The sequence below is a fragment of the Heloderma suspectum genome, chromosome 1 (assembly GCF_057233095.1).
Source record: "Heloderma suspectum isolate Gila_16-S chromosome 1, 16-S_ref, whole genome shotgun sequence".
Taxonomy (NCBI): domain Eukaryota; kingdom Metazoa; phylum Chordata; class Lepidosauria; order Squamata; family Helodermatidae; genus Heloderma; species Heloderma suspectum.
The window spans coordinates 14,664,712-14,687,687 of NC_139458.1; the positions used below are offsets into that span (position 1 = coordinate 14,664,712).

At 46.3% G+C, this 22,976-nt stretch overlaps 1 protein-coding gene across 1 annotated transcript in view; it reads right to left on the reverse strand.

The window, feature by feature from the left end:
- Positions 1-22,976, reverse strand: part of KCNH5 (potassium voltage-gated channel subfamily H member 5) — a 322,321-nt gene that overhangs the window by 81,266 nt on the left and 218,079 nt on the right. Inside the window, exon 8 of the mRNA XM_084836675.1 lies at positions 15,414-15,613. Within this exon, the coding sequence (XP_084692801.1) occupies positions 15,414-15,613 (200 nt within the window). The remainder of the gene's footprint in view (positions 1-15,413; positions 15,614-22,976) is intronic.

Sequence of the window (22,976 nt, forward strand, 5' to 3'; positions counted from 1 at the left end):
CAAATGGAGAGCGCGGAAAGGAGGCGTAGCGCCCGGTTGGCGCTCAAAGGACGGTTGCGCCCAGAGATACAAAGGAAAAGGGGAGGGATTCTCCCTAGTCCTTATATTCAGGGGTCTGCCAGTAATTGCTTTTCAGATGGGGACCAACTGTTCTAACTTAGGGCATAGGGATGCTGCTGCTCAGATCTAGTTGCTACCTGTAGAGCTGTTAAGTTATAAAAGAAGAATAAAGCTTTAAAAAAAATCCCTTTGTCTGTGTCTGGACTTGGCTACTAGATTAGACTGAGAGCCCTCCAAGAAGCCCTTAACAGGCGCTGAGCCAGGACAGTGGCACGAAGCATGCTCCCACGTGGGGGGTGGGAGCCAATCAGGAGTTAAATTGGCTCAGCAGGAATTGTTGCCAGACTGGAGGGAAAACTTCCCCCCCGCTGGTCCACCAGAGGCTTTAAGAGCAGAGCCTCTCACATGGCTTCAGCGTTGCCGTCACCGACTTCCCCACCCACCCACTCCAGGGTAACTCATTTCTTGCCATGGATTATGGTTAGTCACCAGTCAATGGGGCTGGGAAGGAATTTTACCTGCATACAGATTGGCACCAGTATGCAATGTTTTCACCTTCCCCGTTGCAAGAGTATTAACTCAGTGATGTTTGGTTTTGTTTGGCTGACAAGTATAACTGTAAGGGTGGTTATAAAGCTTTCAATTCTAAGTCACAACTTTGTAGGTGTGGAAGGCATTGGGCTGGCTCCATTGGGAAGGGGAAGGGGATTGGGCACCCCGTTTTCCCTTTCAAGAGGGGGTCCCCCTTAAGGGACCATGGGTTGGTGTGGCATTAAGACCCAGCTCAGCGTGTGGCTGCAATCCAGGCAACACCCCAGGGAGGCAGAAAGGGGCTCACTTCAGTGGTCTGCACCGTGGGGTGTGCCTCGGACTCCTGCCTCCCACAATGAGGCACCTGGCAGGCGGGCCAGGATGGAGGGATCAGACTGCAGGCAGGTAGTCCAATTAACAGATCCATATGCCCCCACCAACTCTATTCCAAGCTGAACCAATAAAGTTGTGGCCAGTTCTTTACCCCATCCAAGTCTATGTCTGAATTTGTTTCCCGACCTCCCTGTCCTGCCCTAAAGGGACTAGCTAGGCTCTGCCACACACTGTTGCATACATTTCAAAAAGGCACACATGTTCTGAACATATTTGGGGAAATGCACACAAAAATACCCACAGATTTTCATGCACAAAGAAAAAACAAAGCTTGCAATCTGATACAGACACGAGTTGGATTGGGGACAATTTCATTTCATTTCATTTTTTATTAGGGATGGACGAAGGGACTTACCTTGTCCCGCAGCTTGCTTCGCGGTGGGGGGAGGCGCTTTGGTTCTCCCCCCGAAGTTCAGGCGAGGGGGGGAGGCACCCCGCCTTGCCTGGCTGAAATTCAGGCCGGGGGGGGAGGCGCCCTATCCCTCGCCAGCGAAATTCAGGCCGGGGAGGAGCACCCCATCTCCCCGGCCGCGAAAAAAAAAGTAAAAACAAAAGAAAACACACACAGCCGTGATAGGCTTAGGGATGTACGAAAGTCACTTACCTGGTCTCGCAGCTTGCTTCGCAGTGGGGGGGAGGCGCTTCGCTTCTCTCCCCGAAGTTCAGGCCGGGGGGGAGGCTTCCTGCCTTGCCCGGCCGAAATTCAGACCAGGAGGGAGGCTTCCCGCCTTGCCCGGCCGAAACTCAGGCCGGGGAGAAGCGCCCCGTCTCCCCGGCCGCGAACTTCAAAAGAAAAAAAAAAAAAGCCCCGTGATAGGCTACGTAACGATTTACGTAGCCTATCACGGCTAGATCTGCAAAGTCAGCCGTGATAAGCTAGGTTAATCGTCACGTAGCCTATCACGGGTGACTTTTTTAAAAAAAAGCGCATACGCAAATGGTGGTCCCCATAGGGAGCCGCCATTCGCGTTCCTTATTTGGTCCCTGTAGTCTACGTAAAGATTTACGTAGACTACGGCGAAAATAAGGGCAACGCTATTTGGCGCCGGGAGCGACATTAGTGAAAGGTAAGTCCCATCCTGGGGGGGGGCAGAGAATTTCTCCCCGAACAATCTTCGGAGGACCGAATGCGTTGGCACTCGGCCCCCCGAAGTTTCGGGGAGAAATTCTCTCCCATCCCTAGATAGGCTACGTAACGATTTGCGTAGCCTATCACAGCTAGATTTCCAAAGTCAGCCGTGATAGGCTACGTAAATCATCACGTAGCCTATCACGGGTGACTTTGGGGGGAAAAAAAAGCGCGTATGCAAATGGCGGCGCCCCATGGGCGCCGCCATTTGCATTCCTTATTTTGGCACGTCTAGTCTACGTAAAGATTTACATAGACTACGGTGAAAATAAGGGCAACACAAATAGCATTCCCTTATTTTCGCCGTAGTCTACGTAAATCTTTACGTAGACTAGACATGCCAAAATAAGGAACGCAAATGGTGGCGCCCCATGGGCGCCACCATTTGCATACACGCTTTTTTTTTTCAAAGTCACCCGTGATAGGCTACGTGACGATTTACGTAGCCTATCATGGCTGACTTTGGAAATCTAGCCGTCATAGGCTACATAAATCATCACGTAGCCTATCACGGGTGTGTGTTGTTGTTTTTTACTGTACTTTTTTATTTTGTAATGGCAGTGGCGGCAGCCCATCGGGAGACCGGCCGCCGCCCCCGCCCTCGCCGAACTGCCGCCGAACCGCCGCCGGGACCCGCCGCCGGGAGGGACATTCGCCGAAGGTAAGTCCCATCCCGGGGGGGCAGGGGGCCAGCGGAGAATTTCCCCAACTCTTTCGGGGGGCCGAATGCATCGGCACTCGACCTCCCGAAGATTCATGGAGAAATTCTCCGCCATCCCTATTTTTTATAAGAATTTACCAATGTTTCCAGATTTCTTTCTATTTCAGATAAAAAGAACCTGAGATTAAACAAGTTTGTATGTATGCGAAACAGAAACCAACAGATTTATCCAACCAGGCCCAGGGCTTTAAGAGTTTAGCTCCGAAAGGGCTGGGCTTGAAACCCAGTGCATTCAATCATGTATGTGGCACTAAATTAAGGCTTGCCACCTCTTTTTTTTCTGACAGGCTCCTCATCTTTAACAGTGATATGGCAGAGGCAAATGCAACATCATTGTTTCCATGCTGGGAATAGCTGTACCTATTGAATTTGTCCAATGAAGAGAGGTGAGAATTTTGTTTCAGTTCATTTTTTATAAGAATTTACCAAAATTCTCAAATTTCATTATAGATGGGATCAGAAGAACTTGAGATTTAAAAAATTAGAATGTGGGGAAAAGAGAAACTGACGGATCCATTGGTTCCTACTGCCACAGATATACCTTTGTTCCTAATTTGTGGATTACAGCAGGAAACTGCCCTATACCTTGAGATGACTCCTATGACTACGACTACTATTACTAGTGCAAATCTCATGTTCCCATGGGGGCTAGTAGTCTGAGAATACTACTACATTTAAATGTACTACAAATAAACCAGCCAAGGTGAAAAAAAAAGATGTTCTTTTTTAAAAAGACCATTTACATCTTCTTCTTGGTTTGTCTATCTGTTTTCATCTCTCGAGTTTCTGTCTGTTCTCCCTCAGATATCCTTTCAGCTCTTTCTTTTCAGTTTCTCTTCCTCTGTCTCTATCACCAAATAACTTCTCTTCAGCCCCTTTCCCAACATTCTGTACCTGTCCTGTCATTGGCCCAGCACTCTAAAACCTCACAGGAGTAACCATTATTACACTGTGTCACATGGTACATTACATGCACAGTGTCAGGCATATGCGTTAACCTCCCCTTTGCCTCATCCCTCTCCCTTCTCCCTTCCCAAGCTGTCCAAAGCTTGAATTTGAACTCTTTCAAAGTTTCAAAATATTCTGCACATCTACACCACTGAAGCCTCAGTTTTTTAAAAAATGAGCAAAATTGGTTTGGTAGATCTCTAGTAATAAAGTTTACACTGCCGTACTACTACTACTACTACTATTATATCCCACCTTTTTTCCCTCTTGCAAGGAACTCTTAGAACTCAAGTTCTTTTTGTCCTGCATATTTGTCAGTACATTATGATTACATTTATATCCCACCTTTTTTCCTCTGCCAAGGAACCCAAGGCAGCTTACATGGTTGTCATCCTCTCCATTTTATCCTCACTAACAACCCTGTGAGTTAGGCTAGGTTCAGGCAACACTCCAACTCACACTCAGTGGTTGAGTATGGGTTGTTGTTGAACCGTGGGTTAATGTGTTGTCTGAACCCAGGCAGGGTGGCTTAATTGTGCAGTGTGGCTTATTTTTCTCAAACAAGCCACCTTGAGAACCCATGTTTGTTGTTGAGTTGTTCAGGGTGGTTAAAGCTACATGACTGGCCCAAAGTCACCTAGTGAGTTTCGTGGCCAAGTGGGAACTAGAACCTAGGGATGTCACGGGCACCCGATTCAGTCCGGGAATCTGGTGGAACCGCCCCTGCCCACACTGCCAAGCCCCACTCACTGAGCCCCTGCCCCTGCTCGCCCCCTGCCCATGCTTGGTGAATGGCCTGCACTCACCCCGGTGGCCTCGTCAAGCTTCGCAGTCACCATTCTTTAGAAATAAAATGGCGATTGCAAAAATGTGCATATTTTTGCACACACACAAATGTGTGCCTTCACAAAAATGCACGTTTTTGCATACGTGGATCTGTCCATTTGCAAAAATTCGCATTTTCATGCACACAAAAACGTGCACCTTTTTGCAATCGCCATTTTATTTTTCCCAAAAAATGGTGACCACAGAGCTTGACGAGGCTGCTAGGGTTAGTGCGGGCTGCTTGCTGAGCATGAGAGGAGCTCGAGCACCATCCGTGGACCAGGAAGCGGGGGCAGGGCCTGGGCAGGTGTCCAGAGAACCAAGACAGGGGTGAGTTCTCACATCCCTACTAGAACCCAGGTCTCCCAAGTGTCAGTACAGAACTCTAACCACTGCACCATGCTGGCTTTCATTTGTCCATCTAGCCTGATTTTGTCAGACTAATAGCAGCTCTCTAGGATCTCAGGCAGAGGTCTTTCTCATCTACTTCGACCTGGTCCTTTGAAGTGGACATGCCAGGGATCGAACCTGGGACCGTCTGCATGCAAAGCACATACTCGACCATTGAGCTATTCTGCACCCCCACCCCTGCAAAGCCGCCACCTCTGCCTTTGCTGGTGCTTCAACTCCCATGGTAGACCGTAGCTCCCACTGACTGGGTCTGGCATTAGAGAAAGCCTCGATAATCAAAGCGCTTTATTTTGCAAGCGGGAACAAAAGGCGCAGTAATTAATCTAACTTTCACTGGATGATTTTCTTTCTTTTTTTCTTTTTAAACATTTGACTGGGTAATGAGCACAAATGATTTTTTTTAAAAAAAAAACCCACACACAGGAAGGGAGAACGTGCCAGGATACCCTAACTGCAAATGCCACAGTCATTTCTGTGGCTTGCTGAACAAGCTGAGAGCTCCCACCCGTCTTCCGCCCCCGGTCGGCAGCCAGGCCCTAATTAGTTCTCCACTAACAAAATGTGCAAAGTTAACACTGCTGCCTGGAGAAGGAAGATATGGTTACTGGAACAGTCACCATGTTCACCATTAAATATTGTTAACCCCTGCTGTAGTTGTACATACATACTGATTAAAAGAAATGTTTTAAAATGAGCTCTTGGATCAGAAAGAAAGGAACAGTATAGCTTACAAGCCACTGGAAAAGAGCATGAGTACATGTAGCATGCCATGCTGTGGTACTAGGGATGTACGAAAGTCACTTACCTTTTTGCAGGGGTGATTCACGGCGGGGGGGGAGGCGCTCCGCCCCTCCCCCTGAAATCCTAACCGAGCCGGCTCCGCTCCACAGCAACTCAGTGGAGCCGCCGGCCGGGTGCATTCGCAGGCGTCTGGAGCCTGCAGACGCAAATGGCAGCAGCTACGATGGCCGCCATTTGCGGTCATGTTTTTGGCCATGATAGGCTACATAAATATTTACCTAGCCTATCATGGCGAAAGACAGGGGTGCAAATGGCGGCCGCTATACCATTTGCACCCCTGTTTTTTTACCTTGATAGGCTACGTAAATATTTACATAGCCTATCACAGCAAAAAAAACAGGAACGCAAATGGCGGTGGCTACGGCGGCCACCATTTACATTCCCTTTTTTTGCCATGATAGGCTACATAAATATTTACATAGCCTATCATGGCAAAAAAACAGGAACGCAAATGGTGGTGGCTACGGCAGCCGCCATTTGCTTTCCCTTTTTTTGCCATGATAGGCTACGTAAATACTTCCATAACCTAGCACGGCCTCTGCAGGGATGCAAATGGCATCCCTGTGTTAGCTGTGATAGGCTACGTAAGTATTTACGTGGCCTATCATGGCCTAAATGGGGAAGTGAATGGCGGCTGCAGCTGCAGCCGCCATTCACAAAGCATCGTGAACAGCACTAAGTAAGTGCTCCATTTCACGTGCCTTTTGCAGGGTGGTAGGGCAGGGGGCTTCGTTCTGCCATGGATTTCGGGGGGGCGAATGCAGTGGCATTTGGCTTCACTGAGATCCGTGACAGAATTCTCTGACGTCTCTATGCAGTACTGAGCACGCCTGATTCCATGAGGAAGTCCAGCAGAACCCCCCCCCCGCAGGTACCCCAAGCCCCGCCCAGCATGCCCCTGCCCCCGCTTACCCCGACCCCACTCAGCAAGCGGCCCAGACTCATCCCAGCAGCCTCGTCAAGCTCCCCTGTTGCCATTTTATGAAAAATCAAATGACAAACACAGAAATGCACATCTTTGTGTATGCAAGGAAATGCGCATTTTTATGAATGTGTGTATCTCCATATGCAAATATGCACATTTTTGCAATTTCCACTTTCTTTTTTAAAAAATGGTGAACATGGAGCTTGACTAGGCTGCCAGGATGAATGCAGGCAGCTTGACGAGCAAGGGAGGGGCTCAAGTGTTGTCCAGGGACTGGCAAGTGGGGGCAGGGGATGGGCGGGTGCCTGGAGAACCTGGACAGGGGATGGTTCACACATCCCTGAACTCGCATATAGGAGGTTGCTGCCTGGCAACTATTTATTTATTTATTTATTTATTTATATCCCACCTTTTTTCCTCCTTAAGGAACCCAAGGCAGTGTACACAATCTTCCTCCTCTCCATTTTATCCTTACAACAACAACCCTGTGAGGTAGGTTGGGCTGAGAGTCTGTGACTGGCCCAAAGTCACCCAGTGAGCTTCCATGGCCAAGTGAGTGGGGACTAGAACCCAGATCTCAAGGCTCCCCATCCAACACTCTCACCACTACACCACACTAGCTCCCAAATTATTGTTTCATAATTTTGTCAGTACGGATGTCCGGATTTTGTGAAATCCATCCCCTGTGTGTTTCATGGATTGTGCAGTGTCATTCATTCCGGCATCCATTTACAGATGAATTTGAAATGTTTTTCATTATGCAGAAAAATATGCAAATGATTCCCTAAGAGGGTTCGCAACAATTTACATAATTCACATTAGTACGTAATGTTTAGCGTATTGTCCCCCATTCCACTCAACTTTTCCCCGTGTACATTTATCAGTCTCAGTAAATCCTTGCGTATTTTCCTACAAATAAATTTGCATAAATTTCGGGAAAGTAAAAAGAGATCTGAAAGTTCACAGACTCCTCACAGCCTCACAGCAGGTTCCACAGGTTGGATTCTTAAAAATCCAAGCCCATTTTAGTCCATCTCGAATTTCTCCAGCATCTCTATTTTTTAGCTCCCTTGTCATATGTGCGTATCATATGGATGTGTGAATCAGCAAAAGCTGAGCTCACGTAGGTTCTCCAGATTCTGTCTTGAAGCTTGTTCCAATTCAAGTCTGTATCAGATTGCGAGCTTTGTTTTTTTCTTTTCGCATGGAAATCCATGCATATTTTCGTGCATATTTTTCCAAATGTGTGCATCTTTGAAGTGTATGCATTCTTCCATTGATTAAAGCTTATTTGTGTGCATTTCCTAAAAGCATGCATTTTTTCATGCACATTTTTCAAACGTATGTACGCTGTCAAACACATTTTTGGGGTCCACGAATCACATTACAAGCTTGGAAATGTTCGCACTTCGACCGTGGATTGTGTCTGGGGCTGTGTTCAGTCTGAAAGGTGCAAACTGTGTAAATCCTGATCAACAAGGAACTGAAATTAATTTCTCATACATCCCTAGATATACGTATGTATTAGATAGCGATGGACAGGAAGGCCTGGCGTGCTATGGTCCATGGGGTCACGAAGAGTCGGACACGACTGAACGACTGAACAACAAATGCGAACCCACCCCCATCTGGGTTCTCCGGGACCCCATCCAGCCCCTGTCCCCACTTGCTGGTCCCTGGACCATGCTCAAGCCCCTCCCACACTCAGTAAGTTGCCCAGACTCACCCCAGCGGCCTCGTCAAGCTCCGCGGTCACCATTTTTTGGAAAATAAAATGATGATCGCAAAAATGCACATATTCGCATTTGCAGATATACGAATTGGCAAAAATGCACATCTTCATGTATATGCAAATATGCGCATTTCTGCGATTGCCATTTTATTTTTCATGAAATGGCAACAGCGGAGCTCAACAAGGCTCCCAGGGTGAGTGTGGCTCACTCACAGAGCGCAGGCAAGCAGGCCGCTTGCCAAGCATGGGCAGGGGGCAAGCAAGGGCAGGGACTCAGCGAGTGGAGCTCGGGGGTGCGGGCAGGGGGGGTTCTGCTGGATTCCCAGATGGAATCGAGAGCCTGTGCCACCCCTAGTATTAGGAAAGTGGAATGAAAATGCTAATGATAAGTAAAATAAAGAACTCTTGTAACGTATGTGTGGGGGATTATGCTTAGGGTATCTCATAATGCTGAGAGTTAAATAGGTATCCCTGCTGTATGATATGGGTCTGGTACCTATCCTGGCATCAGAAGATTTTAGTGCTAATTATCTATCTATCTATCTATCTATCTATCTATCTATCTATCTATCTATCTATCAGGGGTGGGGAACTTATGGCCCTCCAGATGCAGAGATGGGTGAGAATTTCATTTCAACTCATTTTTTATAAGAATTTACCAAAATTTGCAATGATCTCACACTGAGAGCCATTGTAGTATAGTGGGTAGTGTGTTGGACTGGGACTTTGGAGATCCAAGTTCTAGTCCCCACTTGGCCATGAAGTTGACTGGGTGACTTTGGGCCAATCACTGACTCTTAGCCTAATCTACCTCACAGGGTTGTTATGAGGATAAAAGGGAGAGGAGAAAGAGGACTGTGTAAGCTGCCTTGCCCTTGGGTTCCTTGCAAGAGGAAAAAAAGGCAGGAGATATAGATATATATAGAGATATATAGATTAGATAGATAGATAGATAGATAGTAATGTAATAATACATATGTGGGGCAAATAGAACTGAAAATAGAAAATGAATGTGAGAGAAACCGAAACAGACAGATCCATCCATCCAGGCCCTAAAGTTTGAGTGTTTTGCTCTAAAAGTCTGGGTTTGTATCCCTGCGTATTCAATCATGTTAGTGCTGAATTAGGGTTGCCACCTCTTTTTATTTCACAGGATCCTCAATATGGCAGGCAGGTACATCATGGCCCTCTCCATGCTAGGAATAGCTTTACCTGTTGAATTTGGCTGATGCAGACAAGTGAGAATTTCATTTCAGTACATTTTTTCATAAGAATGTACCAAAATTCAAAAAGTTCTTCATATACAGGAAAGAACTTGAGATTATTATTTTTTAAAATCAAATGGAGGAGATTCACCCATCCCTAATCAGATCAACTCCCATCAGCGCAAGCCAACATGGCCAACAGTCAGGGATGATGGGAGCTGTAGTCCAACAACATACCACTTGTGTCATTGTGTAGTGTTATTTCTTATTTTAATTGATTTACTGTGATAACTTATTATGGTTTTGTTTTGATTTATCTTGGAATAAATATTACAAAGGGTGCTATATAAATGCCTTAAATAAAGAAAATAAAAAGCATATAACATGTTTAGGATTGCACCACATGGCTGCTTTCAACCAAATTTATAGAAACTCCACAACAATTTATGCTTAATACAGTCACAACCTAATTCCAGGTCTTCGGGGAACTGGGTTGTAGTCTGGATATGACTGAATGTGACTTCCATTTCTGCAGGAAGGCAAAATAAAATGAGCTTGGGTAAACTCCCAAGCAATCCCCCTTGCCTGTGGCTTCATGTATTTTAGCATCACTGCAGCCCAACAGGAATCAAGATGTTGAAGGGGGAAATATGTATTAGGACTGGATTGACATTTTGTCACTAGCAGAGTAATTGAAACTGTTGGCTGAGCAAATATTATTTGCTGTTCTCTGTGTAATGACCTATTTTTCCATCGTGAGAGATGCAACCTATTAATTTTTCACTTGCTGTCAAGTGTGTTTCAATTAAAACTAAGACGTTGGAATCCAAGAAGAGTGCTTTAACTCCACCCAAGAATTGCTGTAAATGTTCTTATGACCGCTTAAGAGACCTTATTTGAAGAGTGCTCTCCTGGCACTCATCTCCTTTTCTGCTGGCCACAGACGTTACGTTTTTAAGATGTGTTAAGTACGCCCTTGAAAACGGTTAAAAAAAAGAATGCAACGAGCAGCTGATTGCAAAAAGGTATGCCCTCTTTGCAAAACAGCTGCTTGTTGTTGCTGGCAAAGACATATGACTGCAAAGTGGTATACCTCTGTTTGCAAAGAGGGATGCAGTTATACTTGCTGAGGAGCCCAAATTAGCTGATGAGAAGATGCAAGATTCAGGGATGCTGCTTCACAGAACAAGTATATAGGGATGGGCGAAAGTCCCTTACCTGTCCTCGAAGCTTGCTTTGCGGTGGGGGGGAGGCGCTTCAGTTCTCCCCCCGAAGTTCAGGCGAGGGGGGGGAGGCACCCCGCCTCGCCCGGCCAAAATTCAGGCCAGGGGGGAGTTGCCCCATCCCTCGCCGGTGAAATTCAGGCCGGGTAGAAGCGCCCTGTCTACCCGGCCGCGAAAAAAAAATGTAAAACACACACACACACACCCGTGATAGGCTACGTAACGATTTACGTAGCCTATTACGGCTAGATTTCCAAAGTCAGCCATGATAGGCTATGTAAATCATCACGTAGCCTATGACGGGTGACTTTGGGGGGGGAAAAAAAGCACGTACGCAAATGGTGGCGGCCCATGGGCTCCGCCATTTGCGTTCCTTATTTTGGCACGTCTAGTCTACGTAAAGATTTACGTAGACTACGGCGAAAATAAGGGCAACGCAAATAGCCCTTATTTTCTTGATAAGAAAATCTTGAGCCCATTATTCCGTGTCCTGCACTCTGGGATGATCGAGAAGGGATCCTGGCCTTCCTCTCTGTGACAACCTTTCAAGTGCTTGAAGAGCACCATCATTTCTCCATTCAGTCTTCTCTTCTCAAGGCTAAGCATGCCCAGTTCTTTCAGTCTCATAGGATCATAGAATCATAGAATAGAAGGGTTGGAAGGGGCCTACAAGACCATTGAGTCCAACCCCCTGCTCAGTGCAGGAATCCAAGTCAAAGCATCCCTGACAAGTGGCTGTCCAGCTTTGTCTTGAATGCCTCCAGTGTGGGAGAGCCCACCACCTCCCTAGGTAGGTATAGATGCAAATTCAGAGTGAATCATTATAATTTAAATAGAAATGTAGTACATCTCACCATAGTGCAGAAGACTGCAATCAGATGGTCTATGTGCCTGCCTGTTCAGTTTGCTGGCCAGGTACTAAGCGTTGATGGGCAACTTCAAGGCCAGCTCCTGCTCTCCCTTCTTATGGTTCTTTCATCTCTGTACCGGACTTGGATTGGACAGCCCTTCAAATAGAGGATTCCTTCAAAGGGTCCTCCAGCAGCCCTTCATGGACAGGGCAGTCCTTTGGCCAGCCTTCAAATAGAGGCCTGTCCACTGTAAAAGAGGGCACATGTCCACCCTCATGCAGGGACACTGGGAAGAGTTGCTGATGAAAGTGATGCTGTTTTCCATTTGCAAATCAACTGCCACTGCCCTCCACTCATGACATGCATGCTTTGGGCACCTTACTGCTGGCTGATTTCACCGGCCAGTTCGACAAGACCCAGCCAAGCCATGAGATGCCCAAAGTGTGCATGTCAGGAGTGGAGGGTGGTGGCTGTTGATTTTCACATGGAAAACAGCAGGGGGGGGGGTTGCTCCATGCACCATGGTCCCAATCTAGACCACACGCACACACACATGGCTGGTGGCATTTCCATAAGTTTATGGAGATCAGAGAGCTATTCACACATCTGAGGCATGGTGTCTCGTTTGAAACAAGTGGAGGTTCGGGACATATGAGAATTTTGTTTCAGTGCAGGAAACACCAGGACTTGCACCTTTTTTTTCCAGGCAAAGGTCGTGATAGTCTCAACCTTGTGATCAAAATGTGTTCATTAGAAAACTGCACACTTTCAAAAGGTGCATTTTGAAGAGAGAGAGGAACACCTTTCTATGCTTTAGTCAACGAAGGGGAAGTACGCATTTGGGTGCACGCCTTAAAAGAATGCACACCCAAATGCCCACTTTTCCCATTTGAACAACAACAACAAAAGCTTACATTTGGGAAGAAGAATGCGTTGGACTGAGCTTTGTGGTGGAACCCAGAGAGCCCCAACATGCTCACTTCTGACTGATTTTCCCATCCCTAGTGATATTCAAACACAGATCTAGGCGAAGCCTAAAGCTCTATCCATTACTTCGCAAACACTGGCTATTTTGTTCTAGGACATACACACTAACTATTTTAAGAAGACACACTTCTCTCATGACGTATTGGCCAGTAGTTATTTTTAAATCCTCACGTTTCCATACAATTATCATTTTCCGTTGCCATAGGAACCCTGCTGCAAAAGTTTAAATATAGAATCTTTCCCCCCTTTTTCTGCAGGCATATGCACTTTCTCCCTGGCTCCTTTTATTATTTGGATTGTAAAGAAGGGAATTAAACTTGTAATAACGGAGCATTTTGCTGCCTGAAATGTACCATATGAGGCTCAGGTGAATATATCACTGTAATGTAATAAATCCTATTGCAAAAAATGCTGTGGGCTTCTTTTTGAAACATCAATTGGCTGCAGTGTAACAGCGCCTATGGTCTCAAGACTCAGTGATTAAAGAATCCAGCTAACCATTGCACTGCAATTTATCTGCTTCATTCAACTGTTTAAGAAAGAATAAACATGCTAATCTATTTGTCTGAACATAACGGGTTTGGAAGGAACAGCGGATGGTGAGAAAGGCCACAGAGAATTCATATATCAACATCTCTATATATGTGAAAACCAATAGTAAAAAGCAAAAAGAAATAGCCAAAAGGATCACATATCTATCATCGGTACACGAGAGAGAAGACATGGCAATAAAGGAAAAAATATGCAAAATAATTGGATAAAGGGAAAAGGATATAAGATATTAAACAGAGATGTGAGTTTTGCACCAAACATTCTCCAAGGTCTGCTGTAAAGTAATGATTTTTGCTGCAGCAGCACTTTGAGAGTTTGATGCACTAAGAGGGTTAAATAATTTGTTTTATTGTTTCAGCAATCCATTTATTTTTGTTATTAAAATCCTAATTTGTTTCGTTATCCATTTGTAAAAATCACATTTATTTCAGTTCGGGATGTGCAAACTCACCCCCATCCAGGTTCTCTGGATGCCCGCCCAGCCCCTGACCCTGCTCACTGGTTCCCGGACCACTCTTGAGCCCCTCCCACACTTGGCAAGCAGCCCACACTCACACCAGCAGCCTCGTTGAGCTCCATGGTTGCTGTTTCAAAAAAAAAAAAAAAGGCAATAGCAAAAATGTGTGTCTTTTTGCATGTGCGAAGATGCACAATTTTGCAAATGCACATATTAATGTGTGCAAAAATGTGCATTTTTTGGAAAACGAGTATTTTCATGCATACACAAATAAGCACATTTGCAAAAACTGTGCATTTTCACATACAAAAATAAGTGCATTTGCAAAAATGCACATTTTTGCGCGTGTGCAAATATGCGCATTTTTGTGATTGCAGTTTTATTTCTCAAAAGATGGCAACCGCAAAGCTCAATGAGGCTGCTGGGGTGAGTGCAGGCCATTCACTGAGCATGGGTAGGGGGTGAGCGGGGGCAGGGGCTCAGTAAGCGGGGCTCGGGGCTGTGGGCAGGAGAAGGTCCGCCAGGTTCCCAGACTGATTCAGGTGCCCACACCATCCTTAATTCCAGTATTTATTGATTAGCCTTACATTCAGTTGCTGGAATTTCTGGCGTTGGGGTGGGGTGGGGGGAACCTTTCTGTGTAGTTTTACCAGACATTGCCTGCACACTTTCAAGACACATCTTTTTAACTTGGCTTTATAAATTTTGTTAAGTTGTCAAGGATTTTAAGGCTGTTTTAAATGTTGTGCAATGTTTTTATTTGATTATGGCTTTTATCTTCTGATATTTTTGCAAACCACATTGCTCAGCTCCAGGAAGACAGTATAGAAATACAACAACTAAATAGATTATCTTTTCAGCCTTAAGGGCTAGAAGACTGCTTTTATTGAATGAATGAATGAATGAATGAATGAATGAATGAATGCTTTCTGCAATTGTGTGGTGCTGATGTGTACAACACATGGCTCTGAGCCTATCATGATGTTCTTTTTGAATATTCAAGTATGCATCATAATAAAATGATTTCATGAATAGCAGTAGACTTCTGCATGGTTACACCACTCCATCTTTTACGTATTCTATTGCAAAATGCACATTGGGGTGAATTGTTTAACAACTGGGGTTTCACTAGGGGTGTACAAACCCCACAACATCGAGTCCGGGAGCGTCCATGGTGGAGAAATCCGGGCCACTTGGTGCTCTGTGGATTTCCCTAGAGCCTTACCACATATATCGGATTTCATGGGGTGGCTGTCCTCCTGGCCGCTCCGGGATCCTTCATTCCCACACCAGCTATTAAGGAAGCCCTTGGCAGCTGGTGCAGGGAATAAGTGCCTCAGTGGCACCCCAGCACTCTCTCCCTGGTCTCCTCAAGAGGAGACCATGGTGAGAACACTGGGGGCTAGTCGCACTGGGACCTTTCTTCCCCACATCAGCTGTTATGGAAGTCCTTGACACCTGGTGTGGGGAGGAAGGCCCTCAGCAGCACTGCCACCACTGGGGAGCCACCCCGAGGGACATCTGACAGACCCAGAGGTGAGTGGGATTATTCTGCTGCGGACTTTGCAGGTTGGATTCTTGGGAATCCATCCTGATTCGAATCCACGGTGGATTTCTCCGTTATCCCTAGGTTCCCCACACACACACACATGCTACTTGTACCTTCTCTGTATCGATTCCTTTGGACATTGACCATGTGGAGACAATATAATCCATGACTCGTTCACTAAGGCCTTTGGGGACTTGGTATAACTTTAAGAAATCTCTCACATTGTTCAACATCTCATGGTAGCGGTTGGTGTTGGCATACATTTGTTGGAAAATGGTGGTGACATTTCCAAAAATAGTTGCATAAAGAAGAGCTGGAAGAGAGGAAAAAAGGGTAATTAACAGCAAGCAAATAAAAACAGCGTTCACATAAACTACCAGAGCCACGTTCATCGCTTCATCAGACATCGTGGGTGCAGTCAACTAGGTGCCATAATACTGCTAGTTCTGGTTAAATGAATTAGGCATAGGAAGAAGCAGTGCATGATAGAATATTTATTTCTTTAAAATATGTTTAGGCTGCCTTTTAAGTGCAAAATCCAAATGCTGGAGGGATTAGCCACGTACATTGTTCTTTACATTGAGCAGTTAACCTTCTAAAGCTCAGAGACTTAGACTCAGGTGGTGGAAACTGAGGCCTAAAGGGTGGAGATTGGCAGATCAGGAGCTGGAGCCTGGTGTGGCAAGGGCAGAGCCTAGTGTCACCCAGTGGGAACAAACGGAGTGATAGCTAGCAGATCAGGGGAAGAACTTGACTGTTCCTGGTGTCTCTGAGGTCAAGTCTGGTAGAGATGGTGGGGCAAAGTGAATGGTAAAATCTCTCAAGCCAAGTTGAATCTAGGGAAAGATGAATCTCTCAATTTTGGTTTCTCTCTATTTCTCATTTTTCCAATCTTGAGTTTGATTCATCTCAAACTTTGAGAATTATTTTTTTTAAGTTGCATGAAAATTTGTATCCATCTTTGTGTGCATTTCTCCAGATACATGAGCTTTTATATGCAATTTTGCCTAATATGCACATTTTTGCAAGCACTTTTCTTAATGAAATTATTTGAATATTATTTTCAGTAATATCAACATTTTCTATGTTTCAAAAAAAAACCCAACAACTTGAGAACTTTATTGCAAAATTCTGAGAAGGTGTGTATTTCGAATAGGGATGTACGAAACTCTTACCTGGCTCCATGCCGGGCAATCTGCGGTGGGGGGAAGGCACTCCATCCCTCCCCCCGGAATCCTCCCCAGCCGGCTCCGCTCTGCCGCGACTCTGCGGAGCCGCAGGCCGGGGCCGCCTGCAGCCAGACATCCAGCCGCTGGGCTGCACAAGGATGCAAATGGCGGCCGCCGTCGCCACCGCCAATTGTGTCCATCTCTTTAGCCATGATAGGCTATGTAAATATATATGTAGCTATCATGGCTAAAGACACAGATGCAAATGGCAGCTGCTACGGCGGCCGCCTTTGGCGTTCCTTCCTGTTGCCGTGATAGGCTATGTATATATTTACATAGCCTATCACGGCTAAAGACATGGCCACAAATGGCGGCCGCTATGCCATTTGCACCCCTGTCTTTTGCCGTGATAGGCTACGTAAATACTAGGAGTGCACGAAAGCCACTTACCTGGTCTCGCAGCTTGCTTCGCGGTGGGGGGGAGGCGCTTCGCTGCTCCCCCCGAAGTTCAGGCCGGGGGGGGAAGCTTCCCGCCTCGCCCCGCCGAAATTCAGGCCAGGGGGGAGGCTTCCTGCCTCGCCCGGCCGAAATTCAGGCCGGGGAGGAGGCGCCTCGCCTTGCCCGGCCGCGAAATAAAAAGTAAAAAAAAAAAGCGCCCCCGTGATAGGCTACGTGACGATTTATGTAGCCTATCATGGCTGACTTTGCAAATCTAGCCGTGATAGGCTACGTTAATTGTCACGTAGCCTATCACGGGGGCATTTTTTTTTTTTTTTACTTTTATTGGAATGGCGGCGGCGGCAGCCGGTCGAAAGACTGGCTGCCGCCTCTGCCCCTGTCGAAGACCTGACGAACCGCCGCCGGGACCCGCTTCCAGGAGGGACATTCGGGAAAGGTAAGTCCCGTCCCAGGGGGGTTGTGGGGGGCGGGGGGGTGCGGAGAATTTCTCCCCGAAACTACTTCGGGGGGCCGAACACGTTGGCACTCGGCCCCCCGAAGTTTTGGGGAGAAATTCTCCCCCATCCCTAAATATATATGTAGCCTATCACGGCTAGAGACACGGACGCAAATGGCGGCAGCTACGTCATTTGCGTCCCTGCCCTGAGCCGTGATAGGCTATGTAGATACTTACGTAGCCTATCACGGCTTATCAGGGACACAAATGGTGGCCAGCGTAGCGGCCGCTATTTGCGGCTGCAGCCCAGCAGCGGCTTGAGCCACCAGAGCTGCCGCTGCCACCAGAGCTGCCACCGGAGCCACCACTGCCGCCACCGCAGCCAGGTAGGCTCCATTTCGCGGGGCTTTCGCAGGGTGGTGGGGCGGGTTGTTCCGTTCTTCCATGGATTCCGGGGGGCCGAATTCACTGGAATTCAGCCTCCCTGGAATCCGTGGTGGAATTCTCTAACATCCCTAATTTCGAAGGATAACAGTTTCTGCTGATATATTGGTTTGAAAATGCAAAATTAGGTAAGTTCTCATTAAAATATGAAGTGAACACATCCCTTCCTCATCCCTAGTTGAAACCAACCAGCCTTCTTCCTGAGAAGGAAGCTAAAACCATAGAACTTCAGGTCCAACCCACAGACATTCTGGCAACCCTAATCTTCATAGTTAATCAAAGAGATGACAAAGTATTTGGGCACATCTTCCCCTCTATTGGCTACCTTTTCTTCTCCTTTTCCTCCCCTCCCCTTGAACACATGAAACTACATTGGATAGAGATGTGTGAGTTTTTAAATCTCACTTTTTAATTTTAAAAAATAGTGTGTGTGTGTGTGTGTGTGTGTGTATAGCTTTAGAATGAAATTTGAATTTAAACCAAACAAGCATGTTACACATGCATGATCTTCACTTCAAGTGATGACTGCATGTGAGAATCCACCATTGGTCCAACAACATAAAAAAATCACATCACATCTAGCACAATGCTATTGAGAATAGGGATAAATGAGAATTTTGTTTTTGTTCTCAAAACACTCCAGCATCCCCCGTTCGAAACTCTGGATGTGAGTGTGAACACATGTCCACTGAAAATATTTGCAAATCATCGAATATATACTTGCATTGGTCTTGTTCCCATTTCCCAGTTCCCAATTTCCTACTGTGTGCAAATTTCCTCAATACACTGAAGCAGCCTCACTTTAGTCTGTGGAGGAAATATACACGAGTTTGGGGAGATTTCCCCAAATCTCCCATTTGATCGGTACTGCGTAAGTGTCCCGTTCGCACAGAGCAAGCGGCGAATGGGAATCAGGCATGAGATGAGTGCCGAGATCATGATCTTGAACACTGCTCATTCACCCATTCTGAAGCGGAATCAGTTCACATATTCAGATCTAAATAATTTTGGTGAATGACCCAGAGAGCTTCAGCCATTGGGAGGTATAGAAATGAAAGAAAAAAAAATCTGAGTCATCAAGTACAGTGTAGAATACTGAAACGAAAGCTTGAAATTAGGGGAAAGCAGCAAAAAGGAGTGAAATCACTCCCCTTCCTTTCTTTTTCTCACTGCTGCTTCATCTGTAGTGGCACTGGCAGGAAGGTTTGGGGTGCAGTGTCACCAATATGCGGATGACACGTGACTCTACCTCTCATTTAAATCCTCACCAAGGGTGGCTGTAGAAACCCTGTCCAAGTGTCTGGAGTCGGTGAGTGGCTGGATGGGAAGGAATAAGCTGAAACTGAACCCTGACAAAACCAAAGTACTTTTGGTGGGATACAAGGGGAGGTTGTGGGATGTTGACCTGGTGTTGCATGGGGTGCGGCTGCCCCTGAAGGACCAGGTCCGCACCACAGCCTGGGGGTCATTTTAGACTCCCAGCTGTCCATGGAGGCTCAGGTGTTGGCCATGAGCTGGGCAGTACTGTAACAACTCCATCTGATATGGTGGCCACGCCCCTACATCCCTAACTGTCTGCTTCTATCAGTAGTTCATGCCCTGGTCTCTTCTTGCTTAGTCTACTGTAATGCACTCTATGTGGGGTTACCCTTGAAGATGGTTCAGAAGTTGCAGCTGGTGCAGAACGTAGTAGCCTGCCTGATTAAAGGCAGCTGTTGGTGAGATCACATCACTCCAGTGCCGAAGGAGTTGCACTGGTAACCAGTTGTTTTCTGGGCCCAATTCAAGGTGTTGGTATTGACCACTAAAACCCTATATGGTTCTGGCCCAGTCTATCTCAAGGAGTGCCTCCAGCAACACCAGGGATGCTGCTCAATGAGATCGGCCTTCTGTCTGTCCCATCAGCCAGGACAGACAGGCTTGTGAGGACTAAGGAGAGGGCCTTTTCTGTGGTAACCCCCACTCTGTGGAATTCCCTCCCTAGTGACCTCCGCCATGCCCTTTCTTTGATGAGTTTCTGCAGGGCTTTGAAAACCTGGTTGTTCAGGCAGGCATTTGGGGTGGGTTAGGGTTTTTTTTTAGAGCAATGTTGTTTTAATAATCATAATTAGTTGATTATGTTGTATTTTGTGTTGTTGTTGTTGTTGTTGAGTCGTGTCTGAATCTTCATGACCCCATGGACCATAGCACGCCAGGCCTTCCTGTCCTGTGCTCTCTCCCGGAGCATGCTCAAGTCCATATTCATTGCATCAGTGATGCTATCCAGCCATCTCATCCTCTGCCGTCCCCTTCTCCTTTGGCCTTCAGTCTTTCCCAGCATCAGGGTCTTTTCCAGAGAGTTTTCTCTTCGCATTAGGTCGCCAAAATATTGGAGCTTCAGCTTCAGTATCTGTCCTTCCAATGAGCAGTCAGGGTTGATTTCCTTTAGGATTGACTGATTGGACCTCCTTGCAGTCCAGGGGACTCGTAAGAGTCTTCTCCAGCACCACAGCTCGAAAGCATCGATTCTTCGGTGCTCAGCCTTCCTTATAGTCCAGCTCTCACAGCCATACGTTACTACTGGGACCATAGTTTTGATTAGACGGACCTTTGTCGGCAAGGTGATGTCTCTGCTTCTTACTATGCTGTCTACGTTTGCCATAGCTTTCCTCCCAAGGAGCAAGCGTCTTTTAATTTCATGGTTACAGTCACCGTCTGCGGTGATCTTGGAGCCCAAGAAAATAAAATCTGTCACTGCTTCCATTTCTTCCCCTTCCATATGCCAGGAAGTGATGGGGCCACATGCCATGATCTTAGTTTTTTTAATGCTGAGTTTCAAACCAGCTTTTGCACTCTCCTCTTTCACCCTCAACAAGAGGCTCTTTAGATCCTCTTCACTTTCTGCCATTAGGGTGGTATCATCTGAGGTTGTTGATAATTCTCCCGGCAATCTTAATTCCGACCTGTGATTGATCCAATCTGGTGTTTCTCATGATGTACTCTGCATATAAGTTAAATAAGCAGGGCGACAATATGCAGCCTTGTCGTTGTTGTTGTTGTTCAGTCGTTCAGTCGTGTCCGACTCTTCATGACCCCATGGACCATAGCACGCCAGGCCTTCCTGTCCTGCGCTCTCTCCCGGAGCGTGCTCAAGTTCATATTCATTACATCCGTGATGCTATCTAGCCATCTCATCCTCTGCCGTCCCCTTCTCCTTTGGCCTTCAGTCTTTCCCAGCATCAGGGTCTTTTCCAGGGAGTTTTCTCTTCGCATTAGGTGGCCAAAATATTTGAGCTTCAGCTTCAGTATCTGTCCTTCCAATGAGCACTCAGGGTTGATTTCCTTTAGGATGGACTGATTTGACCTCCTTGCAGTCCAGGGCACTCGTAAGAGTCTTCTCCAGCACCACAGTTCGAAAGCATCGATTCTTCGGCGCTCAGCCTTCCTTATAGTCCAGCTCTCACAGCCATACATTACTACTGGGAAAACCATAGCTTTGATTAGACGGACCTTTGTCGGCAAGGTGATGTCTCTGCTTCTTACTATGCTGTCTACGTTGGCCATAGCTTTCCTCCCAAGGAGCAAGCGTCTTTTAATTTCATGGCTACAGTCACCGTCTGCGGTGATCTTGGAGCCCAAGAAAGTAAAATCTGTCACTGCTTCCATTTCTTCCCCTTCTATATGCCAGGAAGTGATGGGGCCAGATGCCATGATCTTCGTTTTTTTAATGTTGAGTTTCAAACCAGCTTTTGCACTCTCCTCTTTCACCCTCAACAAGAGGCTCTTTAGATCCTCTTCGCTTTCTGCCATTAGGGTGGTATCGTCTGCATATCGGAGGTTGTTGATAATTCTCCCAGCAATCTTAATTCTGACCTCTGATTCATCCAACCCGGCATTTCTGGATGAATCAGAGGTCGGAATTAAGATTGCTGGGAGAATTATCAACAACCTCCGATATGCAGACGATACCACCCTAATGGCAGAAAGCGAAGAAGCCTTGTCGTACTCCTTCCCCAATTTTGAACCAATCGGTTGTTCCTTGTCTGGTTCTTACTGTTGCTTCTTGACCCTCGTACAGGTTTCTCAGGAGACAGGTAAGGTGGTCTGGTACCCCCATCTCTTTCAGAATTTGCCACAGTTTGTTGGGATCCACACAATCAAAGGCTTTAGCATAATCAATGAAGCAGAAATAAACGTTTTTCTGGAATTCTCTTGCTTTCTCCAAGATCCAGAGAAAGTTGGCGATTTGATCTCTAGTTCCTCTGCCTCTTCGAAGCCCACCTTGTACTTCCGGTAGTTCTCGGTTCACATACTGCTGAAGCCTAGCTCGTAGGATTTTAAGCATAACCTTGTTGGCATGTGAAATGAGCGCAATTGTACAGTAGTTTGAACACTCTTTGGCATTGCCCTTCTTTGGAATTGGAATGTAAACTGACCTTTTCCAGTCTTGTGGCCACTGTTGAGTGTTCCAAATTTATTTATTTATTTATTATTACATTTATATCCCACCTTTTTTCCTCCAAGGAACTCAAGGCGGCGTACATAATCCTCCTCATCCATTTTATCCTCACAACAACAACCCTGTGAGGTGGGTTGGGCTGAGAGTCTGTGACTGGCCCAAAGTCACCCAGTGAGCTCCCATGGCCGAGTGGGGACTAGAACCCGGATCTCCCGACTCTCAGTCCAGCACTCTAGCCACTACACCACACTGGCATATTGAGTGCAGCACTTTCACAGCATCATCTTTTAGGATTTTAAATAGCTCAGCTGGAATACTGTCATCTCCACTAGCTTTGTTGTTACTAATGCTTCCTAAGGCCCACTTGACTTCACCCTCAAGGATGTCCGGCTCAAGTTCAGTGACCGCACTATCATGGCTATCAGGGACATTCAGATCTTTCCTGCATAGTTCTTCTGTGTATTCTTTCCACCTCTTCTTAATCTCATCTGCTTCTGTTAGGTCCCTGCCTTCTTTGTCCTTTATCATGCCCATCTTTGCACAAAACGTTCCCTTGAGATCTCCAATTTTCTTGAAGAGATCTCTAGTCTTTCCCATTCTGTTGTTTTCCTCGATTTCTTTGCATTGTTCATTTAAAAAGGCCTTCTTGTCTCTCCTTGCTATTCTCTGCAACTCTGCATTCAGTTGGATATATCTTCCCCTTTCTCCCTTGCTTTTCACTTCCCTTCTT